This window comes from Electrophorus electricus, chromosome 13 (assembly GCF_013358815.1).
Source record: "Electrophorus electricus isolate fEleEle1 chromosome 13, fEleEle1.pri, whole genome shotgun sequence".
In the NCBI taxonomy this organism is placed as follows: Eukaryota; Metazoa; Chordata; class Actinopteri; order Gymnotiformes; family Gymnotidae; genus Electrophorus; species Electrophorus electricus.
In genome coordinates this window covers 1,046,065-1,061,044 of record NC_049547.1, presented here as the reverse complement: position 1 = coordinate 1,061,044, position 14,980 = coordinate 1,046,065, and the positions used below count along the sequence as shown (strand labels likewise).

The following is a 14,980-nucleotide window of genomic DNA, read 5'->3' as shown; positions in this document are numbered from 1 at the left end:
TACCCCATGCTAAACCTAGCCCAGAGCTTATTCACAGGAGATTCAAAGTATCCTTGTCCCGTTTGGGCCCCTGGCTAATATGTAATGATCTATTTATTACACTTTGTGTGCTCAAAAAAAAATACTGAATGTTGTTTCCGCTTTGCCAAATAATTTAGTGACTTAGGTGGTCCAAGATGTGTCATTAGTTACCACAGTTACACTGTTGTGTGCTGAGTAGATACTGCATTCTTGCTTAAGGCAGTAATATTGGATTTTGGATCAGATTTATACTCAGCAAGAGGAGCTATTAAACTTAAACTTCATAATTGAAGCATTGAGGAAGAAAGGAAACATTTTAACATTCAGAATATTTATATTTCTGTTATTTATATGGCACAGTTGGTTTCTTAAAAATGCCTGTTGGATTCTGTTTATTATATTCTGTTCATTATATTCTTTTGATTCTCAGAAATACACTGAAGGTTTTCCACAGCCTTGATGGCTGCTTCGCATACATCTCCACTAAGTCTGACTGCCACCTGTCTCTAAGCATATCTTTCCTTAAGTTTTTGTTTTTGTTTTCCCACAGTCGGCCAAACCTCAAGAATGTTGGAGTGGAAAACAAGCAGCCCACCCAGCAGTCGTCCGACCTTCTAGGAGAGAGAAGCGACGTGCCTGGTGCAAAATGGAAGCTTGAAGACAATGTAGAGGGGCCCTTGGAGCTGTCTGATAATATCACAGACACAGAAAAGGCAACAGAAATGTCTGGATACAGAGGTCAGCTCAGGACAGCGGGCTCAGCCGGTAACAGTCGGCAGAGCTCCGTCACGGTGTCCAGGCGCGAGGAAAGAGCTGGCAGTGATCCAAGCACAGGGACTGCTGGAAAGAGCTCGGCGCCACTGGTGGCGCCTAAGACCAAAGCAGCCATGAGTCGAGCCATGATTTACACCGAGGCCACGAAGGAAGAAAACACAAGAAAAGCAGCACAAACTGGCACAGAGAACAAATGGAGCAAATCGCAGACGACTAGGGAGCAGCCTGCTGCATCCCTTAAACCCTCTGAGAAGACAAAAATCCCCAAAAAGACTGCCCCTGAGGTCCTGCCGAAGCCAAAGAAAACAGCAGAGACATGCACGTCACCCGACACGGCAGTCTGCTCTCCACTTCAGACACGTGAGACGACTCCAAGTGAAGGAGGAACGTACAGCTCACGTAACGCCGTCACAAAACCTCAGCCATCGCCACCAGCCGGTAAAAGTGAAACCAGATCACCATTTAGGAATGAGCCAAGTGTGGCCACTCCAGGAGTGGCACAAAAGAGTCCACCCACAAAAGAGCATGAGCCAAAGAGAAGAAGACAATTGTTGTCTCTGAACACTGAGGACAAAACTGAGCAGTCCGCATCGTCACCTACTGATGATGCAAGTTCAGCAGAACCTAAAGATTTGAGCGTCTTTAAAGAAGGTGTAAAGTCAAAAACACAACCACTTACTGCTCCTGAAAGACATCAAGGAACCAAGAGTAAGTTGGTGAAAGTCTCAGAACAGACGTTGCCTTTGGGCAAAAAGGCAGCTGACTTTAAGCTCAAACTGACGGAGTCAGTCAGCAAAAGTTCTAAACCTATTGGAAAAACTGAAACTGTCAACATGCCTCCCACTCCTACAGACACAGAGCAACCAGATAAAATTAGCATGAAGCAGAAAGTGACATCTGAAACCTCAATCATCAGATCAAGGAGTCCAAGAAAACAGAAGTCTGATACATCACCAACAGGAAGCAAGCTTCCTCGTTTTGCCCTGCCCACTGTTTTAAAACAGCCCTCAGAGGAAGAAGCTGACTATGGCGAATGTGAGTCACTAAGGCAACCCTTACAAACTGATGCCAGACCGGAGAAGGATGATTCATCATCGTGCAACGGTCCTCTGAGCCCTGGTAAATCGGCTGTGTGTGACCAGGCTGTGGTGAAGCTCTCAACAGAGCCCAAAGCCAAAAGGCCCGGGAAAGAACTGGGGGATTTTCCAAAGGCATGTAGCAGTATTCCCTCGCCACGTCTTAGAAGTCCTACTAAACCAAGACCCCAAAAAGAGATGGAAAAAGTGAAAGGGGAACACTCTGCAGACTCACAGTCTCCTTCTCAAGTGTCGGAACAGAACATGAACTTGGCAGGAGAGATGCGGAGTGTGTGTGTGGAGACCACGAAGCGTACGACACACCTGCAAGATGTGCCTCAAGAACCTGAAGAGAATAAAGACAGGGCCAGAGAGACACAGAGTGTGAGCGTTCGATCCGTAAAGCGCACTGCGCACACACAAACTTCAGCACAACCGGAAGTTGACAAGCCCATAGAACATACTACAGATGTTAAGACTTCAAGTCAAGCATCAGAACAAGAAACGTACAAAGTGAAAATTGTGAGTTATAAGACCAGAGATCAGACTGCAGAACTGAAATCTCCAACTCGAGCATCTGAACAGGAACTGGACAAAGACGAAGACATGCAGGACGTGATTATGAAGTCCACGGGACATGCTACTGATGTTAAGACTTCAACTCAAGTATCTGAAAAGGAAATGGAAAATGTTAGCTATAAGACTGTGGTGCACACTGCAGAACTGAAAACTCCAGCTAGACTCTTTGAGAAAACAGACAAGCCTGAAAAGATGCAGCGTGTGAGTAATAGGACCACAGGCCTCACCGCAGACATGAACAGTCCTTGTGAAACATCTAAACTGAGTGAAGCCGGTCAGAGTGGAGGTAAGAGGAGAGCTGCACATACTGCAAATGTGAAAACTGCTCCCAAGGTGTCCGAACAGAAAGCGAATAAATACAAAGAGAAGCAGACTGTGTCTGTGAAGGTCTCTGAACCGACTGGTGACTTCAAGACTTCAATAAGTGATGACAGTGTGAGTGGAGGTACTAAGAGCATAGAACACACTGTAGATTTGAAGACTCCACCTCAGGTGTCCGAACAGAAAGTGGATAAAGTTGAAGAGAAGCAGTCTGTGTCTGTGAAGGTCTCTGAACCTACTGGTGACTTCAAGACTCCACCACAGACATGTAAAACTGGAATAAATAAATGCAGGGACACGCAGACTGTGGAGAATAAGACCACAAATGCTACGGCTGATGTAAAGACTTCACCTGAGGTATTCAAACAGAAGGTGGAAGGAGGCAATGAAATACAAAACCTGAAAAAGAAAACAGTAGCTCATTCTGCAGATCTCAAGACTCCTCTTAAAACATCTGAAGAGGAAATAAGTGAAGATGGTGTGAGTGGAGGCACTAAGAGCATAGAACACACGGTAGATTTGAAGACTGCACCCAAGGTGTCCGAACAGAAGGTGGATAAAGTTAATGAAAAGCAGAGTGTGTCTGTGAAAACCACTGAACACACTACTGACTTGAAGACTCCACGACAGACATGTGAGCCTGAAATAAGTGAACATGAAGAGCAGAATGTGGAGGATAAGACCACAGATGGTGCTGCTGAGGTAAAAGCTTCACCTGAGGTGCGTGAACAGAAAGAGAACACAGTTGGACAGGAACAGAGTGTGACTGTTTTGACCATAGCTTCCACACCGGATGAGAGCATGGTTGGTAACTCAATACAAGCTCAATCTGAAGCGACTGGTGTAGAATTATCTGGCTATGGTGAATCCAAACCAGCACCAGAAGCAAACGACTCTCAAATGATTAAATCAGATATAGACATCTCGACTGATGGCACTAGTCAATGCTTAGCTGGTAAGCCCAAAGCAAAACTAGATATGTACAGTGAAGGAAGTCTTTCAGGAAGAGATGTTAAACATAAGGATGAAAGCACTCCCGCAAAAATAGATGAAATGTCAATCATGCCACCAGACATGGAAAAGAAAAGCACTGAGAAGACTGACAGACCACAGCAAGCAACTTTGTCACTCATACCAGAGAACATGTCAAAGACCTCACAGGTATCTGAGAGGGAAAAACTAAAAATAAATATGGTTAATGGTATTGCAGTAACTACAGAAACCCCATCAGAGACCAGATTGGTTCAGGCAGAGGAAGTAATTCATGTGGAGACAAAAGTTGATACTTTTGATGGATATAGCAAAGATGAGCCAATAGTATTAGAGAAACCATCAGATACAAAAGTACCAGACACAGTTTGTGATGCAGTGAAGTCACGTGTCCCAGAACAAAAGAAGGATGACTTCAGTATGAAGAAGCCAGATAGCGAGATGATTAAGTTCATAACCAAAGAGCAAAGTCTTCAAAGTGGAATCCTTGCTTCTGACCAGAAACCTGTACTGCATAAAGTCACTGACCAAGCCAAAGACACAGACCAGGTCACTGTCCATGTAGAGAAGCGGAGTGAAGTTATCCAAAAAAGCACCACAGACAGCTTGAAGACTCCATCACAGACATGTGAGCTTGAAATAAGTGAATGTAAAGAGAAGCAGACTGTGGAGAATAAGACCACAGTTGATACTGCTGATGTAAAGCCCTCACCTGAGATATCCAAACAGAAGGTGGATAAAGTTGAAGGAAAGCAGTGTGTGCCTGTGAAGGTCTCTGAACCTACTGGTGACTTCAAGACTCTACCCCAAACATTTGAGCCTGAAATAAGTGAACGTAAAGAGAAGCAAACTGTGGAGAATAAGAAGACAGATGCTACTGCCAATGTAAAGGCTTCACCTAATGTGTGTGAACAGAAAGTGAACCAATTTGCTGAAATGACAAGCACTGGTATAAAGACCATAGTTCATATGGCAGATATGAAGACTCCAACTCAGATGTCTGAACCAAGAATGGACAAGGCAGAAGAGCAGCAATGCATGAGTAAGACCAGTAAACCTACTACAAACCTAAAAACTAAAGCACCTAAACAGGAAATGGGCAATGCTGAAGATGTGCAGGACGCGAGTGTTAAGAGCATAGACAATAGTGTAGGCTTAAGTACTTCACAACAGGTGCGCGAACAGAAAGAGAACACAGTTGGACAGGAACAGAGTGTGACTGTTTTGACCATAGCTTCCACACCGGATGAGAGCATGGTTGGTAACTCAATACAAGCTCTCTCTGAAGCGACTGGTGTAGAATTATCTGGCTATGGTGAATCCAAACCAGCACCAGAAGCAAACGACTCTCAAATGATTAAATCAGATATAGACATCTCGACTGATGGCACTAGTCAATGCTTAGCTGGTAAGCCCAAAGCAAAACTAAATATGTACAGTGAAGGAAGTCTTTCAGGAAGAGATGTTAAACATAAGGATGAAAGCACTCCTGCAAAAATAGATGAAATGTCAATCATGCCAGTAGACCTCAAAAAAATGACAGACATTGAAATGAAAAGCACTGAGAGACCACATAGCAAAGATGAACCAAAGGTATTAGAGAAGCCATCAGATGCAAAAGTAGCAGACACAGTTTGTGATGAAATGAAATCACATGTCCCAGAACAAAAGAAGGATGACTTCAGCATGAAGAAGCCAGATAGCGAGATGATTAAGTTCATAACCAAAGAGCAAAGTCTTCAAAGTGGAATCCTTGCTTCTGACCAGAAACCTGTACTGCATAAAGTCACTGACCAAGCCAAAGACACAGACCAGGTCACTGTCCATGTAGAGAAGCAGGGTGAAGTTCTGCAAAAAAGTACCACCGACAGCATGAAAATCAACCAGAAGCACAAAGCCAGCCTGCCAAAATCTCAGGATAAGAACACTGGGTTAGTATTTGAAAAAACACCACCACTGACTAGTACATTTCAGCATATTACATCCCAGGACCTGCCACTGTCATCCAAAAAACTCTCAAAGATTAAGGAGTCTCCATCTAGTTGGCTAGACGTCGATCAAGGATTTGAGAAGAAGCAAAGTAAGATTGAGAGGAATCTGGACTGCTCAGCAAGTGATGATGGCCTCCTGGACACGTCTGATGATTCGGAGGACTTCATACGCAACATTAGAGAACTCTGCTCCCCTTTCTCTCTCCCTCCCAAAAAACATGGCCAAAACAGAATGCTGACACCCCCTTTCACCCTGCCAGCCATTAAAGAAGATCACTTTGAGAAGACCTTTGATCCAGAGGAGTTCAAATTTGGAATACGGAAGAACAAGGGCCCAAAAGATCCATCTCCGGCCATGTTGATCAAAAGGAAAAATGAGGAGGCGAGGAGTAAACAGACCCCCAAACGCATTGGGACTGAAGATAGTATCCTCTTCAAAGCCCTTTCTACTCAAAGAAAGGAAAAAGATGAAGGTAAAAAGAGTGCCGAGGACAAGCCAGATGGGGAAGATGGCAACACGGAAGAAGGTTCCGTAAAGTTTTCTTCCCGGTTAGGGAGAATGGCCATCCTGTCGAACCTCATGAGCACCACTAAGACCAAATCTAAAGCCCAACCTGAGCCTGAGGCAGTTAAAAATGAAACCGTATCAACCACTACACCTTCCCAGCAAGCTCCAAAGTCAGAGGAAAAGGGTGCAGTGATGCCTTGTGAACCTGTCATGCTGTCAGGAGGGGCAGAAGAGAACTCGATGGATCAGGGACCACTTAAGGATGGACCTGGTGCTTCAGAAAAGAGCCCCTCCATTTCTCCTCCCATTGCCAACTTTTCTGAAATCAAACTTCCTGATATCCTGGAGAAGTACTTAAAGAAAGACAAGGAAGGCAGTCCAGTTAGCTCACAGAGCCTGGAAACACCTTCCCTAATACCTGTAGTGGAAGTGGACATGACGTCTGGGCTTTCAGAAGTGAATACAGGGCCAAAGAACATTCATAAGATACCGGGGCTCCCGGGACTAGATTCTGAGACAAAACCTGCGACACCTCAAACCCAACTAACCTCACCTACACAGACACAGGTGGGTGGGAGCTCAAAAGTTTTACAATAAGCTGTCGGCACTTCCTCTATTTTTTAATAGGTATAAGTACAAATTATGTTTATATACAAGTTATTCATGTATGTTCTCTACAAGATTAAAAAGAACAGGACTATTTTTAAGTATTTTATTTGACATCTGCTTTAATTGTTACTGCTTTCCTCTTCGTCTGATTGCCTTTGTGTTCTTAAAATCCTAAACCTTATAACCCTGGGCATGAGGAATGTCGATTCTCAAGTCTGTAAGAGCTTTTCTTGACCTTTTAAGGTGTGCTTTCCTGTTTGGAAAATCAGCTGCAGTAACAGTATATGGTTTTGGAATAAACCTCACTAAACATTTTATAAGATGCCATGTGTGAAGAAAACATTACAGAGGTGATGATTGTGTGGTTGTCGTGCTTTTAAAAGCGGCGGTTACACTTCAGAAGAAGTACCAGTGTTCTTTCTCACTTCATAGTTGTAACTGTAAATATTTTAGACTTTTTGGTTTGTTCTGATTTTTGCACAGATCTTAAAGCGCGATTGTTTCTTTGCAGATAACAGCAATAAGAGGTTTTCACAAACGCCCTGGAAAGGTACTGATGAATTTATACTTTGTTAGTGGTATATATAATGTTGTAATTCTGTGTATATTTATTTGTTTGTTTGTTTGTTTTAGGGTTTGGGGGGGTTAATAATAATGAAAAACAGGCTAGTGCATTATGGCACCGTGTATGACTGTGTGTAACAGGAGTGAGAAGTCTTTTATCTCTTTTCACAGCTTGTCATCTTCCAGCAAGCCGAGTTTGGAGGACAAGCGTACGAGGTGTTCAGGGACGTAGAAGACGCCTCCTCCTTACAGCTCGCCCCTGTAATTTCCCTCAAGGTCATCAGAGGATGGTGAGAGTTCACATTTCTCATAGATGGTTTATCGAATGAAGACGATGAGTCATACAGCGATCCATACAGATAAGATGGATTGTTTTTTAATTTGATACAAGATTTAAGGAACTACAACTTCCACAGAAAATACGTTACATATATAAGAGCAAAGGGTGTCAGATTTATGGGCCTCTTGTTTTAGCATCTTGCATATAGACTCTGTCTTTGTTTACTTGAGTAAAACCAGTTTTTATTCAGTTTTTCACTCTGTTATTATTTTTACTTTCTCCATGCATTTTGGCATTTACACATTTATTTATGTTTTAACTCTACTGAAGGTTATCACCAGCTGTTGTAAAGCAGGGCTGGTGTCCTCTGGGAATGGAAATGATCAGCTCTGATCTATAGCTAATGTGAAAGGGCAAAGAAATGTGAACATCTTTCTTCTGTCTCACACGGGACATTTACACGTTTACCAGACACTCTCTTATCCAGAGCAACTTACAATTTTAATCATCTTGGAGAAATAGGAGTTGTGCCCAAGGTGTCTTATTGGTACAGCATGGTGCACCTACCAAGACTGGGGCCTGAACCTCCATTGTCCCTGGGAGAGGCTGTGTTGTTAGCCACTACACTAACGGCTGACTCTTGTGCTTTCTTTCTAGCTGGGTGCTTTATGAGAAGCCAGGATTCCTGGGCCGGTGCATTGCTCTGGAAGAAGGGCCAATAGAAGTGGCAAATGAGTGGGCAGAGATGGAACCTGGTCAGGAAGTGGGACCAAACGGGTTGCCATTGCCCACCGCACCCATGGTGATCGGGTCCATTCGACTGGCTGTGAGGGTAAGACCGTCTTGGTCAAGCAGAAGGCTTAGTTTGCTAAAGCTGGAACTTCAACGACAGTCCTAAACCCTCAGCCCCCTCCCAGTGGTGCCAACATCTAATCCAGTGTGTCAGTCGTTATCAGGCCCGTTATCATGAGTTGGGTCGGGTACGCTGGATTGGTAAAAACTGCAGGGTAATCTGGCCTCGGGATTGCAGCCGATAATTCCATTCGTTGTTCTGTTGCACAAAGGATTTGAACAATTTTGCCCCTCCTGTATATAATGGTGACGATCTAGTGATTAAAAAGGGAGTTAAGGGTTAAGGCAGAGGGGCTAAGCACAAACTAGGCGGAGCTGTGTGAGAGAGGGAATTCAAAACCGCCTTTTTTTGCGAAAAGCAGGAATGCGGTTAGAGGCATTTTATATTTATGTCTTTTGGCACACACTCTTTGGCTGTGTTTGGGGTGCTGAAGGTGCCGTTGCCACGGTTGCTAGCTTGCACATGCACCCTGTGACATTGCGATGGCTTCACACACAGCCTCAGATGGAATGTTCAGGTTCTTGAGAAAGGAGAGTTTCGTGCCCATGTGAAAGCCAGTCAGGCGGCTGATTGGCTGAACAGGACTGCCTTACAACACATTTTACACTTGTGCACAAGTTCCCTTGCACGTGCACTTGGAGCACAGAAAGTGCTACTGATGATGAACTAAAAAACAAATAATGAACCGATGGACGAATTTACTAAACAGGCTTTGACTTTAGTCACAACACTTACTTGTTATCATGTGTCAAAGTTCTAAATGAAGATTACCGTGTGTATGTGTGTGTATGTTAATAAATGCAAAATATAGGCATTAACATGCACTGTTAACTTTTTGCATATTAATGAGGTCCTCTCCCACGCCACCTTCCTCAGGACTACAGCATCCCTAAGATAGACCTCTTTGCGGAGTCTCAGGGAATGGGACGCGTGTCCTCGTTCTGTGATGACACCATTGAGGTGTGTGCGTATGGAATTCCCCAGAGTACCGGCTCCATCAAAGTCCATTCCGGAGTGTGAGTGAGCCCTCTCTTTTTTCTGAAATCACACAACGAAGACTCACTTGGTGCTCACTTGGCAGAGTAGGAGTCTGTGGGTGTGGGTGTGTTTAGTCCCCTCAGTCACTGGAATGTCGACCTGCTAGTGCGTGTCTGGAGCAGTATGTTCGTTGTCTGGAGACATATTTGTCCTCAGTACCTAAGCCTTTATGAAACACTGAGCTTGTTAATAATGAACGATTACAGCACACTTTAGCCTGCAGCGCTAACTTCCTGTTTGCAGTTCAATATTCCAGCTTCATAAAACTCTGAGTTTGTTTACATAAACACTACCCCTATACTCTCTTCTCTTTGTTCTGGGTGGAAGTTAGAAGAAGTCTTCGTTATGTAGATGAATCATTGTCTTTGTCTTCAAAGGCTGGATCATGCAGTAAGATGTGACTTAGGCAGGTTACCTGAGCCGTATGGAACGTATATAACAGGGAATCTGCTGTGCGTGTGTATAGTTGGCAGGTGTTCAGCGATCCAGGCTTCCATGGTCTGCTGGTGGTGTTGGAGGTAGGAGAGTACCCCTGCCCGGAGTCCTGGGGCTTCCCTGCCCCCTTTGTTGGATCACTGCGGCCACTCAAAATGGTAAAGGGATTCCTCCACTGAACCCACATTGTGTGTGTGTGTGTGTGTGTGTGTGTGTGTGTGTGTGTGTGTGTGTGTGTGTGTGTGTGTGTGTGTGTGTGTGTGTGTGTGTGTGTGTGTTAACGCTAACTCTGTAGCACCACATGTGAACTGAACACATCTTCACACCGAAGTGAAATGGCTTTCGCTTCTGTGTATTTCAGGGTGGGATAAAGGTGGAGAATCCTTACGAGGTCAAGGTAATTTCACTCTTCTCATTCCTGCAATGTTGGGCTTGTGCCCTGCTGAGACCCTGGGCATTCAGCAGGGTCTTCAGTGTCTTGTGTTATTTACAAGTCCTCAACTGGCTGTATTCTTTCAGGTCGAAATGTGCCTGTTCTCACATGTCTGAAGTGGGCAGTAACTGAGCATGCTCAGACAGCGCTTTCTTTTGTTTTTTGAGTTGTTTGGTGCTGTTGGGTCTTTGTTCGTTCCTAGTGGCAGCTCCATCACCCTTTTATCATTAGAACCGTTCAAGGCTGAAAAAGTCTGTTTGGATATTTTGAAAGCAGAAAGAAACCGTGTTTAGCCAAACCTGTCAAAAGAAAACCTAACTCGATTTTTGTAGGTTTAGAATTTTCCATTTACAGCATTTGAAAGCATCAGCTATCGTTTATGTTGTGGGAATCTGACCGACACCTGAGGTGGTGACCTCCAGGGGTCGAATCACAGGTGCTTGACAAACTCCAACTCAGCTGGACTAGCCGGGCTGAGGACCGGTATTCCGGTCGTGCTCTGAGGTTCCTAACTCTATACAGGGCAGCGGCGCAGGGAGTGGCTCGGAGAGAGGAATTCTCAACATTCAGAACATTCTGGGCACGCACAGACCACATTGAAGCAGTGCCACTGTCTGAGAATTCCCAAACGGAAAGGTTTATAAGCAGCACGTGTTTCGCATGGGGCATGTGTGTTCATGTCCAGTGTGGGTGATGTCTGAGTGCAGAGCTTTGAGGCTTTTGAATGAACTCTCTCTCTCTCTCTCTCTGTCTCTCTCTCACCCCCCCCCTTCCCCCCTTCTCACACACACTCTCTCTCTCTCTCTCTCTCTCTCCCTCCCTGTCTCTCTCTCTCTCTCTCCCTCCCTGTCTCTCTCTCTCTCCCCTAACAGGCACTGTTGTATGAGCAGCCTCTGTTTCAGGGCATGTGTGTGGAGCTTGATGGAGATGTGTGTGAGATCAAAGAGCTCGAGGGACTTGAGGAGCCCAAGGAGAATGTGAACGAGACCCGGACCGAGAGCACAGCCCCCACCTCAACTGCCCACGCCACAAAACTGCCCTCTGTGGGGTCTCTGAGGATATTGAGTGGCCTGTGAGGGCATGTTTCAGAACCACCTTAAGGAGTGATGTGTTAACGCCATTTACCTTAATGATGGATAGGGTAGATACGGAAGTCCGTCTAGCTCTGCTCCATTTGTCTGTGTGTGTGTCACACAGCTGGGTGGGCTACTCTGAGCCATACTTCGAGGGCCGCCAATATGTGCTGGAGGAGGGCGAGTATGTCGACTGCTCCGATTGGTCAGGATCTGGGGACTTCCTGCGTTCCATTTGCCCTGTAAACTCGGTAAGCTCCTCCCCCACATGCCTCAGTGCGATCGTTACATTAGCACAGTCCTAAGCGTAGTTTCAACAGAAAAAGGTATCCTAGCCAGGTGCGTAGAGAACAGATGCTAAATATACGCTGGACACAAATCAAAAGAATTGGAGAGATTTTCACCTGCATGCTGTCCGTGATCTCTGCAGGAGTTTACGTCTCCAAACATAAAACTCTTCAGCGAACCGGAGTTCGCAGAGAGGAGTCTGAGTGTGGATCTCCTGGGGCCGGTACTGGCCTTTCAGGACGTCAACTACGGGACCAAGACCCAGTCGGTAGAAGTCCTGTCTGGAGTGTGAGTGTTCGTCTCGCTGTGCTCTGTCTGTCTGTCCGTCTACGTAAAGCAGCTGTCTCTCCATCTCTCATCCATCCCTTTTCCCTCAGATGTAATCTTTCTCTCGCTCATCCTCACTTGTCAACCTGTGCAGTGTTCGACGTCTGTTTGGAATCGTGTGTTTTTGTTTGGCTTGTCCTGTCCTCTGCGGCTGCTGGTACTTTCCTGCTGTGCGTGTTTGCGTAGCTCTGTGACATCTGAGACCAGGCCAGATGCTTGCAGATAACCGGGTTTATTTTATAGTAAAACAAGCAACAACTGTAAACTGAAACAGGCGAGGGTAATAGCCAGAGATATATCAGGAACACACTCAGAGGGACATGCTCAGTACTCGTGATAGAAAAGTGATAATACGTCGCAGGGAATGAACGCGTGACACTCTGCAGTCTCAGTAGCCGTGCAGGGTCATCTCAGAGGTCTGTGAGCCAGCCCTGGCTATCTAGATGTCCAGCTCGGGCTGACCCGTCGACACAGAAACGCACTCGTCATCAGCGGCCCTTTAAACTTTGGTTACCACTGCCAGTGAATGGGACAGAAATGTGAGAATTTGTCTGTTGGGGAATATTTAAACATTTCCAGTGTTGGTGTGTTTCTATCATTCCAGAGGACAAGGAGAGGAAAACTGAGGAATAATGGGGAAAGTCTTGCATTATTCCTTTGATTCAGATTTCTGAGTGCTGCTGGTTTATAGCTGCCTGCTGTGAACACCTCCGCTGTTACGGTTCTGTCCTGCCAGCAGTGAGCACAACAGGATGGACCTGCCAAACGATCAGGAAATAGCTGCAGAAAGAACCGTTTTCCCCTTGTGTAGTTTTCCAGTACACGAGCCCCCCCCATGTTGTACGTACCGTATTGTCATTCTTTATAGCTGCCTGGTGTGGTTCTGTTTCTAGTGTTGCCATGGGAACAGCTGTGGCCGCTGACCTGTTGCGGAGGGGCAGTTTATACCTACAGCACAGGCCGTGTGGGGGTCGATATCCCACAGCATGTGTGATGGCCCAGATATCACGCAACACATGATATGCATTTCCTTTCATTCAGGTTAATGTTTAGAGACAGCAGCATGTATGACACCCACACACACACACACATGTGACTATTCAGCATCACCCTTCTTTCTGAGGTATGCATGTGGGCAAACAAGAACAGACAGATGGCCCGTAATATTTGATATTTGAATCTCACACACACGCACACACCCTACTTCAGTCATGCACATGCAAACAATCTTACGTTGCACAGCATATTGCATGGTGTGACACACACACACACCTCTAAATGTACTAGTGAGATTTCCACTGTGTAAAGTGTCTTTATTGTGGTCTTTAATACTGGAAATGCCCAGCTGTCAGGAGCGCTCACACTAACCTAAATCATTAGTCACCTCCTGGACTTGTGGGCATTAAAACAGTTCTTTTTTAGAAAGAGGCATTATGGCCGCTCTCAGTGTACATTAGACGACAAACAACAAAGTCCCTTTCCGCCAGAGCTGAGGTCAAAGAGCAAATCAGTTCTTTGCTCAGGGAAATGCTGAAAGATGATTGGCCGAGGGGAATGAGAGGGAAAGTTTGGCTATTGTAATGCTAGCCTAGTGATGGCAGGTAAATGTTTGCGAAAGAGCAAGGAATGTTTGCTAGTCGCTCACTTTGTGGAGGCTGAGCCGGGAGTTCAGCCATTCGCTGACTCAGCAGGCGTTTAGCTTCCATGTTTAATTACTTTATAACTGGCCAAAAGTGTTTTATGACTTAATTACAGGTTTACTGTGATTTACTTTGAAATGCGTCAACACCCATATTACCAACGTCTCAAGAGGATGTTATGAACAGGGTTTTTAATAATTAGGTAACTTTATTAAAGGGTTTTTCTCATTCAACTTTCGGACTCTCTTTCTGTGTGTTTGAATGAGCAGATATGCGTGCGTCTGTCATACGGATTCCAGGGAGAATCTGGCACATTAGTTTGTGGTAAACGGGGCGTGATCAGAGCGTTTTACATTTATATGGTGTCTCAGATTAGATCTGCGTGTGTTTATCTCTCTGATCATGAACAGATGGGTGGCCTTTGAAAACGCATCATTTTCCGGGGAGCTGTATGTCCTGGAAAAAGGGCTCTATGGAAGCCCAGAGGACTGGGGTGCTCACAACTACAAGATCTCCTCCATCCAGCCAGTATTCTTGGTAATCTTCTTCTTTAAGAACTTGCCTTTTTCTTTTTTTTTCTTTTTTTTTTGTATAAAACAAAAGATTTTAGGGTTGTAAGGTGCAAATGTGCAACAGAAATACATGAAGAAAGGAAGGTTCTAGTGCACTGTGTAAGTTTTGAAAGGTGTTTATTTGTGAAAGTAAAGATTTGAACTCTTTTTACCACACAGGAACATGTGGGAGGGCTTCCCAGGTTTAAGGTGAGCTTGCGCTGATACAGGTCTTATTTACGGTGTCAGATACTCTTATCCAGAGCAACTTACAATTTCACTGATGTTACAGATGTAGGAAAGTGTTAGTCTCCCATATGGGAGCCAGAATTGTTACTACATCACACCACACCAACCACATCACCACACCACACCACACCACACTAACCACATCATCACACCACACCACATCACATCGTTATGAGTCCAGACCTGAACCCCATTGAGATTCTTTGGGATGTGATGGAGAAGACTTTACACAGTGGTCCAAATCTCCCATCATCAATACAAGATCTTGGGGAAAAATTAATGCAACTCTGGACAGAAATAAAAGTTGTGACATTGCAGAAGTTTGTGGAAACGATGCCACAGCGAATGCGTGCTGTAATCAAAGCTAAAGGCGGTCCAAC

The 14,980-nt window shown here is 45.0% G+C and overlaps 1 protein-coding gene across 1 annotated transcript in view; it reads left to right on the top strand.

Annotated features, from left to right (window-relative positions):
* crybg1a (crystallin beta-gamma domain containing 1a) overlaps positions 1–14,980 on the top strand; it is a 46,170-nt gene that overhangs the window by 24,939 nt on the left and 6,251 nt on the right. Inside the window, exons 4-15 of the mRNA XM_027028771.2 lie at positions 572–6,827; positions 7,381–7,419; positions 7,605–7,723; positions 8,371–8,545; positions 9,443–9,582; positions 10,071–10,197; positions 10,401–10,436; positions 11,345–11,544; positions 11,670–11,796; positions 11,976–12,121; positions 14,211–14,337; positions 14,532–14,561. Coding sequence (XP_026884572.2) covers positions 572–6,827; positions 7,381–7,419; positions 7,605–7,723; positions 8,371–8,545; positions 9,443–9,582; positions 10,071–10,197; positions 10,401–10,436; positions 11,345–11,544; positions 11,670–11,796; positions 11,976–12,121; positions 14,211–14,337; positions 14,532–14,561 — 7,522 coding nt within the window. The remainder of the gene's footprint in view (positions 1–571; positions 6,828–7,380; positions 7,420–7,604; positions 7,724–8,370; positions 8,546–9,442; positions 9,583–10,070; positions 10,198–10,400; positions 10,437–11,344; positions 11,545–11,669; positions 11,797–11,975; positions 12,122–14,210; positions 14,338–14,531; positions 14,562–14,980) is intronic.